At 45.0% G+C, this 26,225-nt stretch overlaps 1 protein-coding gene across 2 annotated transcripts in view; it reads right to left on the bottom strand.

Moving 5' to 3' along the window:
* The window catches only part of SCYL2 (SCY1 like pseudokinase 2), an 85,644-nt gene that overhangs the window by 21,049 nt on the left and 38,370 nt on the right, over window positions 1-26,225 (bottom strand). For both annotated transcript variants that reach the window (XM_075209241.1, XM_075209242.1), the window contains 7 exons: window positions 23,482-23,631; window positions 22,076-22,297; window positions 15,571-15,687; window positions 11,897-12,022; window positions 10,052-10,228; window positions 7,789-7,911; window positions 336-449 (listed from right to left, as the gene is read on the bottom strand). In XM_075209241.1, the coding sequence (XP_075065342.1) occupies window positions 336-449; window positions 7,789-7,911; window positions 10,052-10,228; window positions 11,897-12,022; window positions 15,571-15,687; window positions 22,076-22,297; window positions 23,482-23,631 (1,029 nt within the window). The remainder of the gene's footprint in view (window positions 1-335; window positions 450-7,788; window positions 7,912-10,051; window positions 10,229-11,896; window positions 12,023-15,570; window positions 15,688-22,075; window positions 22,298-23,481; window positions 23,632-26,225) is intronic.

Here is a 26,225-nt window from a genome sequence, read left to right as displayed (position 1 = left end):
TAAGCTAAGGAAATAAAACTTTACAGAAAAACAATGTTTAGAGATATTAACTAGAAAAATAAATGGGTCATGCAGTAAAAATGCCAAAGGGGTTCACAATACAGTAGTGCTACAAAGTTTCCCTGTGATTTGTACAATAATGATGCCTCATATTTCTGTATTATCCCACCTCTATAACGCTCTTGGGACAGAACTTAAAAGCCAGAAGCATGCTAAATATTGTATTCTATTTCAAGCACCCAAAACAAGAAATTTAAGCTGGCTACAGAAATAATATGAAAATATGTTCTGGATATAAAGAAAGAACATAAAATAAAACAATTTTGTATACTCACAGCAAGAGATGATGTTTGTAGACAAGCAGCTTTAATCCTTGGTATCAAAGAATTTTTCATGGATGGGTAATCTATTAGGTTTGCAAAAGTAGGGATTATGTTTAGGCACAACTCCTAAAAAAATAAAAGAACATTCCTATTATAGTTTAATATTTAAACATAAACAAATAATCAGATAAACTTTCAGGCAAAAAGCCAAACATATAAAGCTGCCCACATATAGCCTGATCCTGTCGCTCAGACTAAGGGCCAAGTGGCTGGATAGGGGGTAGAGGTCCAAGCACCAGGATCACGCATCATACCAAAATGTAATTAAAATCAAAATAGCGCCATTGCACACATACAATTTTTATCTGCACTGTTCTAAAAGATTACTGTAATACTACACAAATTACTCATATGGGGTCAGTGTTGCCATTCAAATTTGAAGTTTGCTCACAAAGATATCAGACTACAAAATTGACTACCATAGTAAGCAAAAGAATAGTGGATTTCTTCAAAAATGTATTTCTGATAAGTGGTTTTATTAACAAATCACTGAGAATTTCACAACTGACACAAGGGCTCTTTATTATTATTATTATTAATCCTTTATTTGATAGTGCTAACATATTAAAAAGCACTTTACAGAAAATACTTAATCATTTACAGATGCTGCCCCACTGCAGCTTGCAGTCTAATTATTTACTACAAAACACATAGAAATATTAACCCGGTATGATTTTGGAATGTGGGAGGAAACCTGAGCACACCGAGAAAACCCACGCAAACATGGGGTGAACATACAAACTCCACACAGATAGTGCCTGCCTCTCTTTACACCTGAGCTAGATCAAACAAGAGCTCAGCCAATCACAGTTGTGTATGCACATATTACCCCACCCACACACCCAACTGTCTACTACAATCTGATCTTCTGTTTTCTAAATGTACTCATATACCAGCAGCCAAATAAACATTTGGATTTTGCGCAGAAACACTGGTAGCCAAGGATAATGTTTAAACAAATAGGGCAGCACTGTGGCTAAGTGGTTAGCACATCTGCCTTACAGCACTGGGATCATGAGTTCAATTCCCGACCATTGCCTTATCTGTGAGGAGTTTGTATGTTCTCCCAGTGTTTGCGTGGGTTTCCTCCGGGTGCTCCAGTTTCCTCCCACACTCTGAAAACATACTGGTATGTTAATTGGCTACTAACAAATTGATCCTAGTCTGTGTGTGTGCGTTGGGGAATTTAGACTGTAAGCCCCAATGGCGCAGTGACTGATATGAGTGAGTTCTCTGTACAGCGCTGAGGAAATAGTGGCGCTATATAAATAAATGGTGATGATGATACAAAAGCTAAAGTAATATTTGCTAACCATTTAAGTGCACTCCAAGCAATATTAATTAGTGAAAACTATGTCTGCTCTGACAATTAATAGGTTACATTCATGACATGAAACAAATGAGAAGACAATATCAGGTAAAAAGAAAGACAGTGTACTGTAATGGTGTGAAATTTTTTTTATACTTACGTAAAATCCGTTTCTCTTAGTCCATTGGGGGACACCGGGGACATTGGGTATAGAGTAGGGACAGGGCGAACTGGCACTTTAACTTCTGTTAACTGAGCCCTAGCTCCTCCCCCTCTATACCCCACTGCCTGCTAGGGTCAGTTTATGTTTAACCAAGCCCACAGAAAGCAGAGAAAGAGAAAACAAGGAAAGAGAATAAACTTAACCAAACAACATTCTCTTAACAACAAGACAACATGTCAAACAGTAGGAGAAACCAGAGCGTTAAGGGTGGGCGCCCGGTGTCCCCCAATGGACTAAGAGAAATGGATTTTACATAAGTATAAAAATCCCATTTTCTCAGTCATCCTTTGGAGGACACTGGGGACATTGGGGACATTCCAAAGCTGCCTCACGGGAGGGAACGCTCAGAAGAAACTGCATCCAGAGATGCAAGTTTTGGAAGAAAGGTGCTTCGTGCAAACACATTAAATTTGTAAAACATAGTGAATGTGTGTACAGACGACCATGTGGCCGCCTTACACAGCTGTTCACTGGAGACACCATGACGGGCTGCCCAGGAAGCACTCACAGACCTTGTAGAGTGCGCCCGGAGATTATCTGGAACAGGCTCCCCAGCCCCACTATAAGCTTGACGGATAACAGCCATAATCCACCTAGCAATAGTCACTTTAGAAGCTGGCCAGCCTCTTTTGTGAGCATAGAGAATCAAAAGATCCTCAGTCTTGATCACATTTTCCCATAAATGCGCAGGGCTCGGACAACATCGAGATAACGAATATAATTAGTGTTATCTGAGGATGTGGAATCAGTCAGGGCAGGAATGACAATGTCCTGATTTATATGAAATCTAAACACAACCTTAGGAAGACACGACGGCTTAGTTCGAAGAACTGCCCTGTCTTTATGAAAAACAAAAAGAGGAGACTTGCAAGATAAAGCAGCAAGCTCTGAAACTCTGCGTGCCGTAGAAATGGCCAAAAGGAAAACCATTTTCCATATTAGAAATTTGAAATCCACTGTATTCAAAGGTTCATAAGGCAGATGCGGTAAAGCATTCAATACCAAATTCAAATCCCATGGTGGAACTGGGGGAACATATGGAGGCTGTACATGGAGAACGCCCTGAATGAAAGTTTGCACATCAGGTATGACAGCAAGTTTTCTTTGAAAGAAGACCGAAAGAGCTGACACCTGACCTTTAAGAGAACTAAGACGCAAACCTGCATACAACCCGTCCTGCAAGAATGTAAGTAACCTGGCTAAATGAAAAGAAGAAGTTGGATTTCCTTTCTTTTCACACCAACCAATATAAATTTTCCAGACTCTATGATAGATTTTTGCAGAGGTTGATTTCCGAGCACGAAGCATGGTTTGCATCACACGTTCGGAAAAACCTTTAGCTCTTAGGATCATGGCTTCAACAGCCACGCCGTTAAAGCCAGACGTTGTAAACCTAGATGACAAATGGGACCTTGAGTTAATAGATCTGTACGTAGCAGCAACCTCCACGACCGATCTCCTGACATGGAGAGCACGTCGGTGTACCAAGCCTTCCGCGGCCAATCTGGCGCTACTAGAAGGACTTGAACCCCCCTCTGTCTTTACCTTTTTTAACACCCTTGGAAGCATGGCTATCTGTGGAAAAAGGTACACTAACCGGTACCTCCAAGGGACAGACATGGCGTCTACCGCGACTGCCTTGGGATCTCTTGCGCGGGAACAGGAGAGGAACCTTGTGGTTCAACCGAGATGCCATCATGTCGACTTCCGGCTGACCCCACCGTTTCACTAACTGCTGAAACACCTCCTGATTGAGGGATCACTCTCCCGGGTGCAGAGTCTTTCTGTTTAGGAAGTCTGCTTCCCAATTTGTCTGATTGAATCTTCACTGGCCTTCCCTGTAGCAAGTGTTGTGCAATCATGCATGAAACACTGCTCGCAGTTCCAAGACATTGATTGGAAGCCTGGATTCCTTCTGAGTCCAAAGACCCTGAAATCGAGCGTGAAGACAGACAGCCCCCCAACCTCGAAGGCTGGCATCCATTGTGATCAAAGTCCAATTCCAAATTGAGAATTTCCGTCCCCTGGCGAGATTCTGGTTGTGTAACCACCAAAGAAGCGACTGACGCGTCTGCGGAGACAGGTGGAATACCTGGGCCGCCAGATTCAGATGGGATTTGTTCCATTGTGACAGAAGTTCCAACTGGAACAGCTGTGCATGAAACTGAGCAAACTGGATCACCTCGAAATTCGATACCATCTTGCTCAGAACTCTCATGGCGAAATGTATCGAAGGTTTCTTTGCTGCCAACAGAGATTTCACAATCTTCTGCAAGGCTAGAATCTTGTTCTGGGACAAGAACACCCGCTGTAGATGGGTGTCGAATAAAAGACCCCAAAAAAATCATCTGCTGGGATGGGATCAACTTGGACTTCTTGAAGTTGAGAATCCAACCGTGGGTTTCTTCTTTGATATGTGATTGAAGCACCTCTGGAGAATTTGCTTTTAAAAGAAGGTTGTCTAGGTAAGGGATGATTGTAATCCCCTTGGACCTTAGCAGAGCCGCCATGACCGTCATGATCTTGGTGAAGATGCGTGGGGCTGTGGCCAGACCGAAGGGAAGAGCCTGAAATTGGAAGTGCTGTAATTGAACCGCAAACCTCAAAAGGGACTGATGACCCTTCCAGATAGGCACATGGAGATAGGCATCCTTGATGTCTATAGCCACCATGAATTCTCCTTGTTCCATGCCCTAAATGACCGAGCGCAAAGACTCCATCTTGAACCTGGGCACTCTGACCTGAGTGTTCAAAGACTTCAGATTCAGAATTGGTCTGAATGAGCCGTCTGGTTTTGGTACGAGAAAAAGGTTGGAATAAAAACCCAAACCTTTTTGAGAATCAGGCACCGGAATAATCACTCCCGAAGCAAGGAGAGATTGAATTGCTTCTCGTAAAGCCAGTTGTTTTCGTGGATAAGTGGGAAGACCTGTGGTAAAGAACCGTCTGGGAGGAAGACCGAGCAAATCGATCTTGCATCCTTGGTCCAACCCCCCAACCCCCCCAAAGTCCAGACATCGGTGGTAGACTGAAACCACCAATCTCTGAACAAGAGAAGACGGGCTCCTACCACTGGCGACAGCGGAGGAGCAAATAGTCCATCATGCGGAATGCTTGTCTGCAGGTTTAGCTGCTGGACGTCGAGCAGGCCAGGCCTGGCGCCCCCGCAGCAAACCACCCCTGGGGGTGGATAACTGGCCTCTAGAAGATTGGCCTGAGGAATATTGACCACAAAACCTTCCTGAGGACCGAAAGGACCGGAATCTGGACATTCTTTGTTTGGGATCATTAACAGGGAGAAAAGTGCTCTTTCCTCCTGTTGCTTGACTGATAATGGAGTCCAGCTGAGGTCCAAATAAAACACCCCCAGTAAAAGGTATGTTTTCAAGAGCCTTTTTAGACTCCACATCAGCCTCCCAGGACTTAAGCCAGAGAGGGCGACGAGCTGAAACTGCAGAGGCAGAAATCTGTGCCCCAATCAGTCCCGCGTCCATAGCTGCCTCTCCTAAATAATCTGTCGCCCTCTGAATTTGCTCTACTAATGGGAGCAATTCAGATGACGGCCTACCTGCCAACAAACCTTCAGACAGCTGTTCTGAACAGCGTTCTACGGCTTTGTTAACCCACGCAGATGCTAAAGCAGGCCTCAAAGAGGCACCTGCTGCCACAAAAATGAACTTAAGGACGGCCTCCACCTTCCGGTCTGTACCATCCTTAAGAGTGGCTGCGTTAGAAAGAGGAATAGTAGTTACCTTTGCTAACCTTGCCACTGCCGCATCCACACGTGGAAGCGTCTCCCATTTAGCAAGAACTTCAGGAGGAAAAGGATGACATGACTGCAGTCGCCGAGAGACTTGGAACTTCCTATCTGGGTAAGTCCAAGTCTCTGGACAACAAATCTTCCAGTTGGGAAGAAGCCGGAAAAGAGAAAGATTTCTTTTTTGCGGCGTGCAAAAACAGAAACCGCTGCAGCGTCAGGAACCTCTTCCTCCGGAAAATCAAGTACCTGACGCACAGCATGTATTAATTCCTCCACACTCTGACTATCAGAATGAACCTCCTCCACCCCCGAAGGAGCTTCTATATCAGAATCCATGGCTAATTACCCCTCCTCCTGGGAACCACAGTCAGAATATGACTCATTTCCATGATGAGGTGCCGACACCCTGTTACGCTTACATGAGGAAGATGGTGTGGCAGAATGCAAAATTTCTACAGAGGAAGAAACCGAAACCAAACTCTGTATAGAGAATGCAAGGCCCTGTACCCAAGCTGGTTTGACAGACTCCGTCTGGTTAGAAACAATCATACCCTGACTTAGCGAACTAGAACCCATGTTATTCGCAACAGAGGAAGCGGAATCAGAAGATGGAGCGGTCAGAGCCTGTGACCGCACGAACTGAGCAAGATTAGCCACCGTATTGGAGAGAGAGCGAGCCCAGGCAGGTTCTGCCGTATCTGAACAAGCAGCTGCTGTATCAGTCGGTATGCTCTCCGAAGGCCGACAGGCTGCGCGCCTGACTGACCAGATGGTAACTTAACGTGACGGACAGAACAGGTGAAACTCACCATAGATGTAACCAGCCCTACCACGCATGGATTCTTCCCATCTGACATGTTAACAGATGGGACAAAACACCCACAAAACAGTGAAATAAACAGTGTAACAAAACACAGTATAGATGACAAGCAGCACACAAAACTGAACAGAAAGTTTGCCTGCAATACAGACCCACAGAGTAAGACAAAACCCTGAAAATCAACCAACCACAACCCTTTACCTTGCAGGACTCAGGACAGAAAAGGGGAGAAGCTGGAGCTATCAAATGGCTGTCTATTCTGGTGTCTGCACACAAAGGAGTTAGAGACCACCACAGAGGAGTGCAAAACAGGAATACACCACTCCCCTAGGGCCCAGCACTGGATTGGCAAGTGTTCAACAGGACAACCCCCTCAACCAATCCAGTGCCTAGCAGGGCTCACTATCTTAGTGACCCTAGCCTGAACCAGTTCCCTGAGCTAAAAATAGAAACTTTTTTTTTTTTTTTAAATGACTACTCCTATACTCCTAGTAAGAAGCAGCCTGCTCAGGGAACAACTGCGATTTTCTAACCCCCTCTCGCTTCACTTACCTGCTGCCATCCCTCTTCACGCAGTCTGTGCTGTTATTCAGTTTTACTGTCAGCATAGGAGGACGGGGACAGCCTGCGCCAACTGTGCCCGACTCCTAGGAGGGCTCAAAACGTTGGGAGGGGGAGCAGACAAATGAGGCACCTCCACGGCACCTCCGATCCCCCCTTCCGAAAGCGCACAGCCGTCCATGCTGTGCGCTCAAAACACATTCATCCTGCGCTATTTGTTGTTACTCTCCTCGCTAGCTGCAGGCTCGGCAGTTATTAAAAAGTGGCCGCAGGGAGGAAGGGGAAGCCTGTTTACCCCAAAGCCTCCAACACAGCAGCCGGCAGATGGGAGCTCCACACTCGTTGAGTGACAGCCGCCTACGCGGCTCAGAGAGCCGCCGGCTGTCAGGTCCAGGAGACACAAGTCTCTGATTAGTTAAAAAGCAAAATAAAGTAAAAAAACAAACAAAAAAACAGAACACAGCCCATTCGCCGGGCACTTAAACTAATCTGACCCTAGCAGGAAGTAGGGTATAGAGGGGGATAAGCTAGGGATTAGTTAACAGAAGTTAAAGTGCCAGTTCGTCCTGTCCCTACTCTATACCCAATGTTCCCGGTGCCCCCCAAAGGATGACTGAGAAAAACACTGTCTATACATCTACAATATTCACTGCTTTCACAAATAGAGCATCACAGTAATTGTGGAGAACTGCAGATGGAGGCAATGCAGTCAGTATGGGGAGCAGACAATACCTGGATCTGGATTGACGGAGCCTCCAGAGCCCTGTACACCATGGGTAGAACACTATTCTTGATTTCATCTGCTGGGGTCTTGGTGAGAAGAAGATCCATTTTTTGCAGAAATATTAGAAGTATCTAAAAAAGAGAAAAAAAATACACTAAAATGAAGCCAGTGAAAATGTGCTTTACTTTTAGATTTTGAAATACAACAGAAAAAGCAACATTCTAGATCCAAAAAACATTCACTCACCATGTTGCTTGCCTGACGGCATGAAAAGTGTAAACAAAAAAAACAAAGAATTATTATTGTAATTAAGTTAGAAAACGAGCTTGTAACAGTGGTGAAACAAACAGCAATGAGATGATTTGTTCCACCTCCACCCAGACACTGGGTGATCATGCTTGCTAGCACACATATACTAACAGTAAATTACAGGGACACATACAGTCCATCTCCAGTATGTGATTTCGTCATATATTATGTTTTATGTGATGTATAGCTAAATTCTCCAGAAAGCAGAAAAATTAAAAAGATGTCCCTGCTTTATACATTCTTTGTTAAGTCTCTTATGTAATGGATTTATTGAGCAATGTGTGTTGTGTGATGTCTGCATTTAAATGCCTTATTTTTAGGAAGCCTTGGAACACCGACAAATTGTATTTTGTCAAAACAATTGGAGGCATTTCAGAACTTTATATTACGTCACCGGGCATTGAGTGTCTGGCAGAAGAACGCGCCCTTGACAATGTCCCATGCATCACTGCATGGAAAGATCATGAAAGTCCGCAACGGTGCAGCATTGGGATTGGTCACTGATCAATACCACACAGAGCTGCGACAAGGATAAGCCATGAGGGGAAAAAAAACATATGCACATACAAAAACAGGATTGTCTGACAAACGTAAAAAAAAAAAAAAAAAAATCACCTTGGACATAAGAAAAGACATTGTCTAGGGCAGGGGTGGGCAAACCTGTCCTCAAGGGCCATATCCAGTTCATGTTTTTAGGATTTCTTTAATCATGTACAGCTGAGTTAATCTATTTGGCTGGGTCAGTAATTATCCCACCTGTTTCTACAGACAGAAATCCTAAAAACATGAACTGGATATGGCCCTTGAGGACAGGTTTGCCCACCCCTGGTCTAGGGTCATATTAAAATGAACACAATTTTAATTATATACCAAAACTGGTAAGAACACGATTAGTAAATAATTGTTACCATTTTTCCCCTGCTGTCTTCTGTGGAAATAAAGCATATATTAAATTTGTTTTCAACATAGCTACTTGTGTTCTGGAAATTCAGCCTACCTTTATCAACTGAGTTTGAAAAATACTAATCTGGCCTTAAACAGTCCACATCCTTCGCTATTGCTATAATGCACCTTAGGCAGTAGCAGACAGTGTTTTGTTTTTAAACCTTGTTGAAACATTGTTGCTAGAATCTGGAAAAACAGGTATTGCATAGTAATGCAGACAATGGGGCATATTCAATTGTTGAATATGCCGCGGCGTTAAAACTATTACCGTTATTACGGTAATAGTAAGCTGGATTTCAGCTTGCGGCTCCCTGAGCCGCGAGCTGAAATCCAGCGAGAAATGTACCGTAATAACGGTATTTACGTGCACTATTACCGTAATGATGGCAATAGTGCACGCGCCACGTGAATTTTGGCTAGAACGCCAAGAATTGAATGTGCCCCAATACGTTGTTTTCATAAGGCAGATGAAAAATGTACAGCTGCCTGCAGGACAGGAAGGTTCACCTAGAGACCAAGGGAAAGGCATACAGGTACAAAAAACTAAATCTGGCAGACAGATCCATTTACAAAAATGCCCAACAACTGTGATGAACGTACACAGGCCGGAGAGGTAGTTATCTACCTTTTAACTGCTCAACTTTGGTTATATGCACTCATATCAATTTTCATATTTTATATTTCGCTAAGTTTTTTTAATATACTAATAAAGGTTGTTCATTTTACTTATACACCAAATATTCTTACAATTATCTGTTCAAAAGAGTGCCCTTGTCAGTACGGTTTTCTTTCTCCTCTTTTAAACAATGAACGTATTATATGTCAAGTTAACAGATACTACATGTGGTGATCTTGTAATAAAGAATGCCCCTGGCACATTATAAATATCTAAGTTTCCCATAAGAACTCCATTCATACCCCTGAGGATCTGGATCCTCTATGTTTATAGGTGACTTCCCTCCTGTCTAATTAATCAGTTTCTGTAAAAACAAGTCCACGAAGAATTAACAAACCAACCTGAATAGGTTCCTGCTGCCGGAATACAGGCCCCAGATCTGGCAGGATAAGCTTTGTATACTCCTCCTTTGTGCACTCCTCTGCCACCAACAGGACATTGGGCAGCACAAATGGCACCATATCTGGGTTCACAAACTCTGAAGTCAGTTGCGGCAAAATGCGCTGTACAACAACACGCTGAAAATAAAATTAAGATTATTTAATAGTGAAGTAGTTTCTTTGATTTTGAATGATTACTACTATATTCATCTTTTGCACATAGAAAAAGTCCTGAATCAAGAGGGCTTCAAAAATAGTCAGTCAGTTTTAAAATTGCTGGTATTATCCTCGAAATGGCGAAATATATCAACCTGCAACACCAAAATTACAGTACCAAGATGGCTGACCATTGGGAAAGGCATAATGATAGTTACCATGCAGGGATAATGTGTGGTGCCCGTACACCACTTTATGGCTTAATCCCTGTAATTGGTCACACAAAATGACTGCTGAAACCCCATTTTTGACGTTTATACTTTTATGTGTGTATTATTTTAAATGCTTTAGTAAACAAGGCAGAGCCGAGGCAATGCCAACATATCTTGCCAAGGCGTTGTCTCAGGACTTACAACGCAGGTGCAAAGAATGCATTTTTCGTTTCTCCACTGTACCAAGTAACAGCCTGAATTCATTTATATAAGCAGTGATTTCGCAATGCTTATATAATCAAGGCCTTTCTAGAAACATCTCCACAGACATCTCAGCTAGGGCATTGTCTTTGGGCCTACTGCACATGCTCAAACTTCTTATCAGTATTAAACCAATAGAGAGTCCGAAAATCATGTTTATATCTTATATGGAAAGGATTTTAAGGTCCTGGTCAATAAGAGCAAGGTAACTGCGACATAACCTCGCCCCAGCTTGGATCACTACAGGGATGATAAGTACTCTGTTACCAGTTTGTTCATCCTAGCTTTAGCGATAACGTGTCGCCAGAGGCACGGAGAAAGACAGGGTCCTAAAATAATCTGTGATTAAACATATTTACTGGGACAATCTATTTTCAGCAAATAAGTAACACTTATTTACTCCTTGTACTAATTTCACTTTCTTTTTGTATTTTACTTACTTTTCTACTATATTCTTCACAAAATAAACTATTCACTTATTAGACAATTTTAGTGGTCAAGTGTTATTAATCCATTGTAACCCAAACCCATTATTTTCCACTGGAAACAATCCCTCACTTTCATCCGATCATCAATAAGGAGGTTAAAATTGTGGCAAGAAACCATGAAAAAAAAAAATTAAGGAAAATTTCAACACTCCTTATAAAGGCTTTTCCAAATATCTTCATCTAAGGTATTCAATGTGGCTGACAAGATGAACCCTAGAACCTCTCTATAGTCAAGAGACAATGTTGATTGTTTAGTTTCAATTATACCAGACGGTTAATGGAGAGAATTCCTGCTTCTGTTAAATCTGTCACAGACAGCTGTTCTTAGAAATGAGTTTTAGACCATCCCAATTAGCGTTCTCAACACTAAAGATGTTTTCTTGCCAGCTATGGTAGGATAATGAGCATATTGGAAGATGCCTACTATTCTTCTAGAAGTTGAGGTGGTGGGTTATTTACCGATAAACCGTTGGTACAAATGGACATCTTTTGAATTCATAAATTAGTAATATTTAATAACATTATCTGCAAAAACATATCCTTGTACCAGTCAGATCAGCACATAATACAAGTTGCATACATGGTAAATATTCTAATAAAAAAATATGTTACCTTTTATATAACAGTTGTGATGTTGTTAAATGGAATGATTATCACTTTTATCATATATTGTCTCATTCTATACAAACCTTTGGCAGTTTTGGAAGAACTTTCGGTAACCCCTTGAAAAACTGTGACTTCTGAAGATTGTCTCGTTGAAAAAGGGAATCAAAATACTGCAGTGTCACAGCTCCAACATCATCAAAAAATGGTATCTGTCAAAGCCAAGACAAAGCAGGAGTTTAATTCTGACATAATATATATTGTGGCATGCAAAGACATTCATTGTAAACATAGGCTGAATACCCTCTGGCCTTGTGTTAAACGTTAGTGTTAGTGAAGACTTCTGGATGTTGCTAAAGCCTAAAACATTTAATTGCTTCCATATTAAAAACGTAATCATTATGGGCACGTGGCCTGAACGCCATAGTCGCAAGACGCACGCTGCATGAGCTCCGGGCCTCAACTTCTAATTCTGCCAGTTTCCTCCTCCTCACACTACCCTGACTGATCCTTAGTGTGGCCGGGAGCCTCGTTCACAGTGTGGCACCACCCAAGACTCGGCAGGACGCAGTGGGAATCCCGCCATGTCCGCTTTCCTTGTCAGGGCCTACCTTCGTGGAGTGGTCGTCCCCATCTCTGCCGCCCAGATGTTCACATTGCCCTGGACGGGGTGCTGCCGGCGATTCGCTTTCCGGTGAAGAAAGCTGCTCTTGAAGCTACTTCCCTGCAGTCCACCGTCCCGTCTGCTTGACCTCGCTGTAGGGCGGACAGCCTGCCAGTTCTGCTATTTGGGCCGCCACAACGTGCCCGGGCCTACTTCCATCTCGCATCCCCAGTCTGTAGTAGGAAACTTCCGGTGCAGGCCAGCTGAACTCCCCAGACTCTCCCTGCAGCACTGACTTCTCTCCAGGGCACAACAGACACCACTGGCCAGGATATCCTGAAGGCATGCCATTGCCCGGTCTGAGCTAGTGGCCGACGCTTCTGTCTACTATAGCAGCGTGGGCTCCTCTACTTTTCCTATTGCTCAGCTGGCTCCCCATGGCATTGTGGGTGAATGAATTTTAATATATCAGACTACCCTGAGAGCTGTGCCTGGATATCTCTGTATGTGCCAGTGAGACTCTCCATTGGTCCCGCACTGGGACCTATCTCTGCATGATTATGTCTGGATTCTGATCCATCACTAGCGGCCTCCATGTCCATTTATTACCTGATCTGACCTGTCTCCCTGGGTCAGTCTTGCACCCTACCTGTGCAATACACTCTCATTTCAAATTTTGTCTTTTTCTGTAGACAATGGGCCCGAAAAAGGTCAAACACATCAAACCCTTTACAATGATGAACTACTTTAAACAATTGACGGCATGCATTGAGAAGACTTTGTCACCGCCAGAGATCCCACCTCTTACAAACACAGATACCCCTTGATCGCTGGAACTGTGGATCCCCCTGTTGTTCCTGCCCCTCTCGCACCCAATGCTCCCTTTACTGTTGGTACTGTGCAAATCATGCTTTCCAATTTGAACTCCAAGCTCACTGCCACCATGAGAGCGTCCATACGGGAACTCAGAGGGGAAATAGAAGAAATAGGGAACCGCATTAACCATCTTGACCAAAAAATGGGCAAGTTGGTGGCCTCACAATGATTAATGGATGCCCACGACATCCTCTGCCAAGAGATCGACTCTTTCAGGGATAAGCTGGCGGATATGAAAGACAGGTCTCGTAGGAGTAACGTTAAAATCAGAGGTATTCCATTAATCAGTTGTTAAAGCGGACCGTCTCTCATATGTTACGACCCTCTTCCGTAAACTAGTCCATAGGCTGCCCAAACCACAGGCCTATATGGCATCCCCCCCCAGAGAAATGTTACTTCGGATGCACTTCTTTAATGTTAAGGAGCAGCTCCTGAGGGCAACTAGAACGGCTGAAAATGTTAAAGTTCTCTCTGATCTGCAATTGTTTTCCTGATTTCTCCGCAGCCACTATCCTCAAGAGGAGGTAATTTTGAGCGGTTACCACTGCATTGTGAGAGAACGACATTCTTTACCACTGGGGATTTTCTGTAAAACTCATCGTACCAAACTAACAATTTATTGCCGCTACTCCTGATGACGCGTACAACTTCTGAAAGGTTGGGAAATCGCTTCTGCCCCTGACTTCTTCGAACCTCGGTCTCAGCCCGTTTATGCTATTTCTGAGGCTTCTGCATGTAGCGCCATGGACTCAAATTGTGCAGTTGTCTAACTGAATTTCAGGTATGGTTTGTTCCGTTACTGATATATATGGTGTGGGTCGGACAGGTTGGAGCCTGGGCTTGTTTCAGAGTGCGTATTGCAGTCTCTGTTGCCAGATTGCTCTACCTGCCCAGAGGGAAACTTCCTTTCCCCTAGGCAGTTTTTCTTTTTTGTCTATAATTCTGTTCACGTACATGTCCTTCACTAAGTGTCTCTATGGGGGGAATTCAATTGGCCGCGTTATTTTCTGTGCACTATTACCGTTATTATGGTAATAGTGCGCTTAAATACGGTTAATATGATAGATTAAACACCGGCTTTTTGCTCGCAGCTCCCTGAGCAACGAGCAGAAAGCCGGGTTAAATTTACTGCAATAACGGTAATAGATTTAACGCAGCACTAATTCCCCCCCCCCCCTATTTGTATACATTTATGCCATAGTTAACATATTTTTGCCATTCTCCCTTATATGCCTGTCATCCTATTTCATTTTTTAATTTGCAGTTTACTTACCTGACTTTAGATGTCTTGGACCGCCTTGCTCTTTGCAGGTTGCCTTATCCTATTAGACTTGGTTCACTGGTCATGGGTGGGGGTTGCTATTCGGGTTCCCTCATACCCCCGAATGTTACTCATTTTGCAGATTTATGTCCATTTGGCAAATACTCCAACAAAACTTCTGGGTTTTTTCCAGTTCTTCCTTTCCCACCTGTTCTCCTGTTTCCTTTCCTCTTCCCAGCAGTTGCTTTTTCTTGTTCTCTCTTTGCACATTTTTGGCCAAAACTGAAGCCCTCTCCATTAATATCCAATTGGACTCCTTGGCCCGCCTTAAATGGCGCTTTAACTATGCCTGGAAAGAGGGCTTTAATTCCTATCTATATTCCATATACCTTTCTAGCCCTTCTCCATCTCTCCCCGGAACAGCTCCCACGGCATAAAAAATAAATCTGGGGACCTTATAGCAGCAAGAGCGACAACTGCCCAGCATTGGAAAAAACACTCTCTTCCCACCATATACAAAAGTCTCATCAAGAAACAATTTAGTTTTGAAATGGAGACAACTGGTGTCCCTTATTCCAAGGCTGCCTCTTCCCTTCTGGTTATATGGATGACCTGGCATGAGTTTGTTACAAAGTGTGAAGGCTCTATGCTTTTGAGCTCTTCAAACACTATTGACCTATCTCATCCTGGCCCCCTAGCCTTGTCTCAAGGCACCGAAATGTATTTCTGTGATACAGTTTCATGTATGGCATTTCTGTATTCCATGGACTGTTCACCTATTACTTATCTGAATTTGATATTGTGAGCTGTTATGTTTGCCTCACACTATTTACCCCCCTCCTCCCCTTTTCTTTTTTTCTGTTTCCCTTCCCTTTTACTGTAAAACATTCTAAATCAATATGGTAAACAATTATTTCAAAAAATCATATCAACACATGGCTGTAAAATAGTACTATTATTATGCAATGTGGGCATGCATTTTCTGATAATATTATAGTTTCTTGTCTACGTAAACCTACCTTTGTCATCTGATCTGCGTCTGGTCTTACTGCTGGAGTTACATTCAGGAGAAGTTTCAAATGTTCACAAACATCTTCTGGGATGTTTACAAGGATATTTGGGTTTAAGCGACTTAGCTGCATAGAAAAAAAAAGACACAATGGTGAAGAAACAGAAATCATACACTACACGCTAGGGGGGTCATGTAGAGTTGGATGAATTTGCCACCCAGCCATACAAAAGGATAAGATGCACACATGAAAAAGCATATTTACATTCATATGTTCAGTGAGACGCATGTTAAGAGAAGTCCAGCTGTTCATCAATAGTAAATGCTCTAGATGTGCATCAGAAGTAACAGGGGTGTATACTCATGCTCCACAATAGTGTAGAGCAGTGGTTCCCAAAGTGTGCGCCGCGACTCCGTGGGGTGCCGCGGCGCTGTCACAGGGGTGCCGCGATCGTCCTCCAAAAAGAGAAGGAAACAAAAAAAATAAAAAAATTACCCATCCAGCGCCGGTTCCTCCTCACTGACTGCCGGGCTTGACGTCATCACGTCCGACAGCGTCAGTGAGGAGCGGCAGCAGAGAGGACAGAAGACAGCGGAACATGAAGAAAGGTAAGTAAAAGAACAGGAGGTGGAGAGAGACGGCCAAGAGGGGGGACAACACAGGGTGCGCGATGGCCAAGAGGGGGGACAACACAGGGTGCGCGATGGCCAAGAGGGGGGACAACACAGGGTGCGCGATGGCCAAGAGGGGGGACAACACAGGGTGCGCGATGGCCAAGAGGGGGGACAACACAGGGTGCGCGATGGCCAAGAGGGGGGAACCACACAGGGTGCGCGATGGCCAAGAGGGGGGAACCACACAGGGTGCGCGATGGCCAAGAGGGGGGACAACACAGGGTGCGCGATGGCCAAGAGGGGGGACAACACAGGGTGCGCGATGGCCAAGAGGGGGGACAACACAGGGTGCGCGATGGCCAAGAGGGGGGACAACACAGGGTGCGCGATGGCCAAGAGGGGGGACAACACAGGGTGCGCGATGGCCAAGAGGGGGGACAACACAGGGTGCGCGATGGCCAAGAGGGGGGACAACACAGGGTGCGCGATGGCCAAGAGGGGGGACAACACAGGGTGCGCGATGGCCAAGAGGGGGGACAACACAGGGTGCGCGATGGCCAAGAGGGGGGACAACACAGGGTGCGCGATGGCCAAGAGGGGGGACAACACAGGGTGCGCGATGGCCAAGAGGGGGGACAACACAAGGTGCGAGATGACCAAGAGGGGGGACAACACAGGGTGCGAGATGGCCAAGAGTGGGGACAACACAGGGTGCGAGATGGCCAAGAGTGGGGACAACACAGGGTGCGAGATGGCCAAGAGGGGGGACAACACAGGGTGCGAGATGGCCAAGAGGGGGGACAACACAGGGTGCGAGATGGCCAAGAAGGGGGACAACACAGGGTGCGAGATGGCCAAGAGGGGGACAACACAGGGTGCGAGATGGCCAAGAGGGGGACAACACAGGGTGCGAGATGGCCAAGAGGGGGACAACACAGGGTGCGAGATGGCCAAGAGGGGGACAACACAGGGTGCGAGATGGCCAAGAGGGGGACAACACAGGGTGCGAGATGGCCAAGAGGGGGACAACACAGGGTGCGAGATGGCCAAGAGGGGGACAACACAGGGTGCGAGATGGCCAAGAGGGGGACAACACAGGGTGCGAGATGGCCAAGAGGGGGACAACACAGGGTGCGAGATGGCCAAGAGGGGGACAACACAGGGTGCGAGATGGCCAAGAGGGGGACAACACAGGGTGCGAGATGGCCAAGAGGGGGACAACACAGGGTGCGAGATGGCCAAGAGGGGGACAACACAGGGTGCGAGGTGGCCAAGAGGGGGGACAACACAGGGTGCGCGATGGCCAAGAGGGGGGACAACACAGGGTGCGCGATGGCCAAGAGGGGGGACAACACAGGGTGCGCGATGGCCAAGAGGGGGGACAACACAGGTGCGCGATGGCCAAGAGGGGGGACAACACAGGGTGCGCGATGGCCAAGAGGGGGGACAACACAGGGTGCGCGATGGCCAAGAGGGGGGACAACACAGGGTGCGCGATGGCCAAGAGGGGGGACAACACAGGGTGCGCGATGGCCAAGAGGGGGGACAACACAGGGTGCGAGATGGCCAAGAGGGGGGACAACACAGGGTGCGAGATGGCCAAGAGGGGGGACAACACAGGGTGCGAGATGGCCAAGAGGGGGGACAACACAGGGTGCGAGATGGCCAAGAGGGGGGACAACACAGGGTGCGAGATGGCCATGAGGGGGGACAACACAGGGTGCGAGATGGCCAAGAGGGGGGACAACACAGGGTGCGAGATGGCCAAGAGGGGGGACAACACAGGGTGCGAGATGGCCAAGAGGGGGGACAACACAGGGTGCGAGATGGCCAAGAGGGGGGACAACACAGGGTGCGAGATGGCCAAGAGGGGGGACAACACAGGGTGCGAGATGGCCAAGAGGGGGGACAACACAGGGTGCGAGATGGCCAAGAGGGGGGACAACACAGGGTGCGAGATGGCCAAGAGGGGGGACAACACAGGGTGCGAGATGGCCAAGAGGGGGGACAACACAGGGTGCGAGATGGCCAAGAGGGGGGACAACACAGGGTGCGAGATGGCCAAGAGGGGGGACAACACAGGGTGCGAGATGGCCAAGAGGGGGGACAACACAGGGTGCGCGATGGCCAAGAGGGGGGACAACACAGGGTGCGCGATGGCCAAGAGGGGGGACAACACAGGTTGCGAGATGGCCAAGAGGGGGGACAACACAGGGTGCGAGATGGCCAAGAGGGGGGACAACACAGGGTGCGAGATGGCCAAGAGGGGGGACAACACAGGGTGCGAGATGGCCAAGAGGGGGGACAACACAGGGTGCGAGATGGCCAAGAGGGGGGACAACACAGGGTGCGAGATGGCCAAGAGGGGGGACAACACAGGGTGCGAGATGGCCAAGAGGGGGGACAACACAGGGTGCGAGATGGCCAAGAGGGGGGACAACACAGGGTGCGAAATGGCCAAGAGGGGGGACAACACAGGGTGCGAGATGGCCAAGAGGGGGACAACACAGGGTGCGAGATGGCCAAGAGGGGGACAACACAGGGTGCGAGATGGCCAAGAGGGGGACAACACAGGGTGCGAGATGGCCAAGAGGGGGACAACACAGGGTGCGAGATGGCCAAGAGGGGGGACAACACAGGGTGCGAGATGGCCAAGAGGGGGGACAACACAGGGTGCGAGATGGCCAAGAGGGGGGACAACACAGGGTGCGAGATGGCCAAGAGGGGGGACAACACAGGGTGCGAGATGGCCAAGAGGGGGGACAACACAGGGTGCGAGATGGCCAAGAGGGGGGACAACACAGGGTGCGAGATGGCCAAGAGGGGGGACAACACAGGGTGCGAGATGGCCAAGAGGGGGGACAACACAGGGTGCGAGATGGCCAAGAGGGGGGACAACACAGGGTGCGAAATGGCCAAGAGGGGGGACAACACAGGGTGCGAGATGGCCAAGAGGGGGGACAACACAGGGTGCGAGATGGCCAAGAGGGGGGACAACACAGGGTGCGAGATGGCCAAGAGGGGGACAACACAGGGTGCGAGATGGCCAAGAGGGGGACAACACAGGGTGCGAGATGGCCAAGAGGGGGACAACACAGGGTGCGAGATGGCCAAGAGGGGGGACAACACAGGGTGCGAGATGGCCAAGAGGGGGGACAACACAGGGTGCGAGATGGCCAAGAGGGGGGACAACACAGGGTGCGAGATGGCCAAGAGGGGGGACAACACAGGGTGCGAGATGGCCAAGAGGGGGGACAACACAGGGTGCGAGATGGCCAAGAGGGGGGACAACACAGGGTGCGAGATGGCCAAGAGGGGGGACAACACAGGGTGCGAGATGGCCAAGAGGGGGGACAACACAGGGTGCGAGATGGCCAAGAGGGGGACAACACAGGGTGCGAGATGGCCAAGAGGGGGACAACACAGGGTGCGAGATGGCCAAGAGGGGGACAACACAGGGTGCGAGATGGCCAAGAGGGGGACAACACAGGGTGCGAGATGGCCAAGAGGGGGACAACACAGGGTGCGAGATGGCCAAGAGGGGGACAACACAGGGTGCGAGATGGCCAAGAGGGGGACAACACAGGGTGCGAGATGGCCAAGAGGGGGACAACACAGGGTGCGAGATGGCCAAGAGGGGGACAACACAGATTGCGAGATGGCCAAGAGGGGGACACAGGGTGCGAGATGGCCAAGAGGGGGACACAGGGTGCGAGATGGCCAAGAGGGGGACACAGGGTGCGAGATGGCCAAGAGGGGGACACAGGGTGCGAGATGGCCAAGAGGGGGACACAGGGTGCGAGATGGCCAAGAGGGGGACGCTGCGGGCCCAATATGGCACCCTATTAAGATTAATAATAATAAAATTAATAATAATTATATGGCAGCCACACTAATGATTCAAGTACTATGAGCTAGAGTTATCAATTCGCAATCGGCCAATCAGAAGTGACTACCTACGGCTGCCGATCATAATCATCATTGTTCAAGCACTCCTTCACCCGCAAACGAGATACGGCTCCTGACAGGTATATCTGCGTCTAGGTCTACTTTAGTCGCAATTAGGTGATCATGACCTTGCGGTACTCCGCCTACTCTAAGCTGCCAATCCTTCTCCCGTTCAACCTCTCCAGTTATAATGGATCATACATGTAAGATGCGTCAAAAGCTGCATACAGACCTATACATACTTTTTTTAATGCATGAGCAGTAAGAAAAATCATATTTTACCCAAATAAAAACAGAAATACATGAGCCCCTAAGTGTTTGGTTGACTATACCAAATAGGATTTGTGTATAACTATGTCATAACTATAGTTTTATCTTAATAACAAAAGTGGTTCAAAAGAGTATAAATACTATTAAAAAATGGAAATATTGTTCAGGTACAGTGTAACACTTGGAAACTTAACATGTTCAACATTTAAGAATTATACTACTATATATTTATAAATAACAAGAAAAGTAACTGGCGTTACAATTCTTTTAGCTTACACCACAGTTATAATCTTGCATGTATCATTCTTAGTGAACAAGACTGATGGATAATCATCCTCAATGATAAAATAAAAAACGTGCTTTTAACGCACTCCTCTGTATAAGGGTAGCTGCCGTATTTAAAAACTAATAAAAGGGGGGGGGGGGAATGTGCAAAAAAAAAATTTAAACAATAAACAAAAAACATTGTGCACAAATCACAGAAAAATTGTGTTTACACCACAAAGTTCTCTTTCACAGACATATATGAATATAAGCACAAAACACCGATGAATGTCTTCAAGTGAAAAATAAACTCCAAATGATCACTCCAATGTCATACCAAATCAACCGTGGACACTCAAATGTCACTTGAAGACTTTTTTTTTGGGTGGAGTTTCAGTTATTTCGTTATACGTCTGTGAAAGAAGTCTTTATACCAAAACGATACTGTTTATGTGTGATTTATGCACGGGGGCATAAAAAAAACAATATTGCCCTATTCTTTTTTTTTTCCTTTTTCTCTTTTTATTCCCTTTACCCATTGTGCCTGAATTTATGGAGCAGAGATTTATATGTGAAGTAGAGGATCACCATAATTTACAGACGGACCATTAAAAATCATATATGTGGTATGCAATTTTTAATTTTCAAATAAGGCTGCAAGTTAATAGAACTACACTAGGAGGCGCCTTGTGACCTTTTCTATTGTTCTAATATGTATTTATACGCATGATCTATTCCACTGTGGTGCATCCGTCCTACATTGTGCAGAGCACAGGAATCACTAATTGAAAACAGAAAAGATGTTAAGACAATCCTTCACTACATGCACTGGATGTGCAGAGCAGAACGGATCCATTTTTTATCAGTGCACCTGCGCACAGCAACGTGCACACCTACTCCTCACTCTCGAGAAAACCCTGCATCCTGTCAAAGTGCACTGGGCAAATGTATAAATGTCACATGAACACTCCAAAGTCCTGCCACATCTTTCATGAAATACCCCCCCACTCCCCCCGAAATACTAGTTTATAAACTAAATAGGAGATTGAGAAAACACAATGACAGCTTTTATTACATGTGGCACTTTGATGCTTTTAAAGCCAAAAAATAAGCTTCTCTGTTGAAGTGTAACTGGAATGTGCAAATATACCTCTAGTAAGAACAAGAGCTGATGCCCAGCACCTCATAGTACACAGATCGAGTCCTTTAGTGGAGTGAAAAATGTGCCCTTTCCATGGAACAGGAATTGGTGTACTTTAGAAGGTTGAGGATGGTGTTCTCCTTCCATCTATTTTCAGTCATTTTGTGATGTACAGAAGGTAAATAGCTCTTTCATTTTGTAGCAATAGTACTATTCAAACACTACACAAACAAAAAACTCTGCAACCTGTTAACACCAACCAAAGAACAGGATTTACCTGATCCAGTTGTCTGCTAAAGCTTTTGTAAATGTCTTGCTTGTTGACTTCAAAGATGGTTTTCCCTTTGTTATAAACTGCATGTATGATGACACCGAGCGAGTACATGTCACTGGCTGGGTCACAGCTTACTGACAATATGTATTCAGGTGCCAAGTACTCCGGGTTGGGAAGACATAGCGGAGGTAAGTTAGGATCCCATTCTTTACACCGGAACTTTGTCTAGAAAAAGAGGGACATATTTAATCAGTACTTCATAATACTACAGACTACTTGCTTGTGGCCTAAAGACATCCACACTCAGAGTACAAGATATATTTTGACTTTTAAGGAGGCCACACACAGGATGATCCTGCCAAGTACTGTCCAATTTGGTCAGACATGTAAATCTGGGTTTTTGGTCACTAAGTATGAGTGGCTGGATGACTTCTAGCATCACTGAGCATTTTAATGCCCAGGCAGATAGCAGTCATGTTCCAAACACATTTACCAACATACACAATAATGAAGAGACCAATTTCGTTCAGGTCACATCTTGTGACAATCGTCAGATATCGGCTGCTATGTCACAGAATGCATGGTCAGCACTAGAAATGCTGCATATATAGCTCATTACTGTCCCTTAGTGACAAAGATGTATTATGAGAGAATTAATATACATTTTTTTGTCTTGAAAGCATTTTGCGACCTTTATTATTGTAAAACTATGTAACAAATAAAATAAATCAATTTGACAAAAAAAAAAGAAGCATGTGCAGTTTACATTCACCTTTGAACAACCTATAATTGGGGGAGATTCAATTTCCTGTGTGGGCACGCATCATTACTATGGTAATAGATATGCATTATTACTGTTAGTAAGGCAATATCAATGCTGATTTTTGCTCGCAGCTCCCTGATCCACAAAAAGAAAAATCAGTGTTAAAATTACCATACTAATGGTAATGATGCGCACCCCCACGTTGGGAACCGACTCTCCCCCATAGCCTTCAATTGAAAGATAGCTCTAGGGACTGATTTACCGTATTTACCCAATTTTAATTGGCGTAAAAAAATAAAATAATTTTCAGTTAGGAGCTTCAGTTTGGCATCTTTTCAGCTGTGCTTACATAAAAGAAAACAGCAATCAGAAAACTGAACTAGATTTATTTTTAAAGAGCAAGTTTAGTATATTAGTATCTATCTCTACAAGTAAGTGTCTGGAAGTATTTGGTTCCAGTTCTGAAGCACGTTCAGAGTTGGAGCCCGTCAGTCAGAAAGCTCTTCCGTTGTCCCATGATGGCAGACATGTAATATGGTGGTGCTGTATAAATAAACAACAATAGCTAAATATCTTACAAAGAGCAAACACAAATTGATTCAACTAAATTGTTAGTTCTGCTGGTCACATGCCCAGTCAATATTACCTCTTGTTCTGTTGGATTTACTGATGGATTGCAAAAGTCAAAACCCATTATTTTCCAAGCTCCGCTTTTGTTTAAAATGATATTTTCTGCTGTGAGATTGGAATGGATCATCTTGACGCTGCTATGTAAAAATGACAAGCCTTCTGATACCTAGGAAAAGACAGAAATATCTGCATGTATAAGTGCAGGAGATAGCCCTTATTTCAGTGCGTGTTCCAGAAAGAATAAACTAGCTGTGATAAATTGTTACAGAATATAGAGAAAACCTACATTGACATGAAAGTGTAACTCTGAGAAAAATGCATGCAAGACACCCATGCATCAATTAAAGAGAAATCCAATAGTTAAATTACTATTTTGTAAGCAAAAACAAATGGCCACTTAAGACAGTTTGGAAACCAATATGAATATGAGTGCATGTGGTAACCATCTAGCCCAGAGTCAGCAATCATGTATGGTAACACAACCACTTCATGCTGCCAATATCATTTGGACTTGCAGTACTAGTACACAGTACAGTAGTACTAGCTGTGCACAATTTTAGGACAAAAGCACAGTTTAAGCACACACATTAAAAAAGAAAAAAAAAAAAAAAAAAAAAAAAAAAAAGACAAAATGTATTTCTAATCCGAGCATCACAAGATTACTTATAAACCCACTGTTTTGCTTCCTTATCTATACATCTGTAAATCGGTATAGCTAAATTGTTTGCTGGATGACCATTTGGTGTCTTTGAAGAAAGTCCTATTCTGGGACTGATAGATAAGTTACAAACTAATTTCTTTTTACTAACTTACTGTGGCTGGCTCCTGTCTAATGAAGAGATCACTATCTGGGGATGAGACATAAGTTGAAGTGCACCAGCTGTATAAAGCAAGCTAAGTGTGCCTCATCTTGCATTATATTGTTTGGCTTCACAAACTAACCCACAATTTTTGTTGGCGTTGTGTGACTTGGATTAAGTAAAATTAGCTGTATCAGACAGCCAAATCCAGCAGCAAATCTAATTCACCTTTCAACATTTTTGTTTTAGTGAATAAAGAATAGCAAAGATGGGCTTTTTGGACATATCATTCAAATTCAGAAATTCTGTTGTTTATGGTGGACAATAACATTTTGGGGAGTTTTAGTGGCAATGTCTAAAACAAGAACAGCAGCCAAGAAATCACTCATTCATGAGAATTTGGAAAAATCCAATATAGATAAATCAGAGCTGATCTGTGTGACCAATTTAGCAAAGTTTAAACAACTGGTTGAAATATAAGGAAATGTCCAGATATTTAATAAATAATTTGCAGCGTGTTCACCAAGGAGATGGTAACAGATATTCAGTGGCTACAAAAATGTATGGCATTTTTCACATTACAATTACAATTTTATTATATCATGGTAACAAAATGTTTTCATCTTAATTACTTGCAAATACAAAACAAACAGACAATGGATTACATCGGTATACACCCTCCCTTCTTTAGCCCTTGGTAGAAACATCTTTAGCTGCAATTACACCTGAGTCTATTTGGGTTTCTATCAGCTTGGTTCTTCTCAACCTTGAAATTTTCAGTTTGGAAAGGGACCTTTGGTGAACAGCAATTCATTTCACAGATGAATGAGCTTTGACTTGGCTGTTCCAGCACGTTGACTTTTTTTTATACATAAAACACTCCAAAAGTGGATTTTACTATACAGTTTAGGGCATTGTCCAGCCACGATATCTTCTTCCAATCTTACGGTCTATTGCAGACTGCTGCAAGCCTTAATGCAAGATTGTTTATATCCTGCTCCATCCATTTTGAGGTCTATTTTGACAGTTTTCAAGTCCTTGAAGACATCTCTGTACCATTATGTTTCCACACAAAAGCTTCATGGTAATGCTGGGGTTTCTCTGATTCCATCTAGGGGACACTGCTACCATGGGGTTGTAGGTGGGGAGTGTGGGAGTTGGCACTTAACTAGTTAACTTGTTAATTCTAAACATGCTGACAGACCCCTCCCCTCTGCAACCCCCCTGTAGCTCCTCAGTGTAATTCTAAAGCCTCAAGGAAGTGGAGAAAAACAACCAAAGACCAAACAGCAGAAGAGAGGGAACGCAGAAGCCCCCCATCCCCGATGGAATCAGAGAAAAGGATTTATCGCGAATAAATTTTAACAATTTTATAAAAAAAAATCCTATTTTCTCTTCCAACGAATCAGGGGGACACTGCTACCATGGGAACTTACAAAAGCAGCACCCTTAAGGGAGGGACCGCTCTGACCACCCAGCCCGTAAAGCACTATGGCCAAATCAAAAACATTGAACTAGTATAATTTGGTAAATGTGTGCACCGAAGACCAAGTGGCCACCCGGCATAGCTGTTCCTCCGAGACCTCATTCCGAAGCTCCCACTGACCGAGTGCATTGGCCAGTAATGCGACTGAGCACAGGCCAGTTCACACTAATCTAAGCACACTTAATTATTGAAATAAGCCATTTAGTAATAACGTTCTGCTTGGAAGCAGGCTAACCCGTTTATGGGGATCAATTTGGTTATCCCCAGAGGGAGTAGAAGGCTCCTGAAAAACTGGAACTACAATTTCTTGGTTTAGGTGAAAACCTGATACTACTTTAGGTTGAAAGGATGGAATGGTGCGTTGGACCTCCCTATCGGCATGGAAAATAAGGTATGGTTCTCTGCATGAAAGAGCCCCAAGCTCCAACACTCTGTGAGCTGAAGTAATAGCTAACAGGAAAACCACCTCCACAT

This window comes from Mixophyes fleayi, chromosome 4 (genome assembly GCF_038048845.1).
Source record: "Mixophyes fleayi isolate aMixFle1 chromosome 4, aMixFle1.hap1, whole genome shotgun sequence".
NCBI lineage: Eukaryota > Metazoa > Chordata > Amphibia > Anura > Limnodynastidae > Mixophyes > Mixophyes fleayi.
This window is presented reverse-complemented; position numbering and strand designations above follow the sequence as displayed.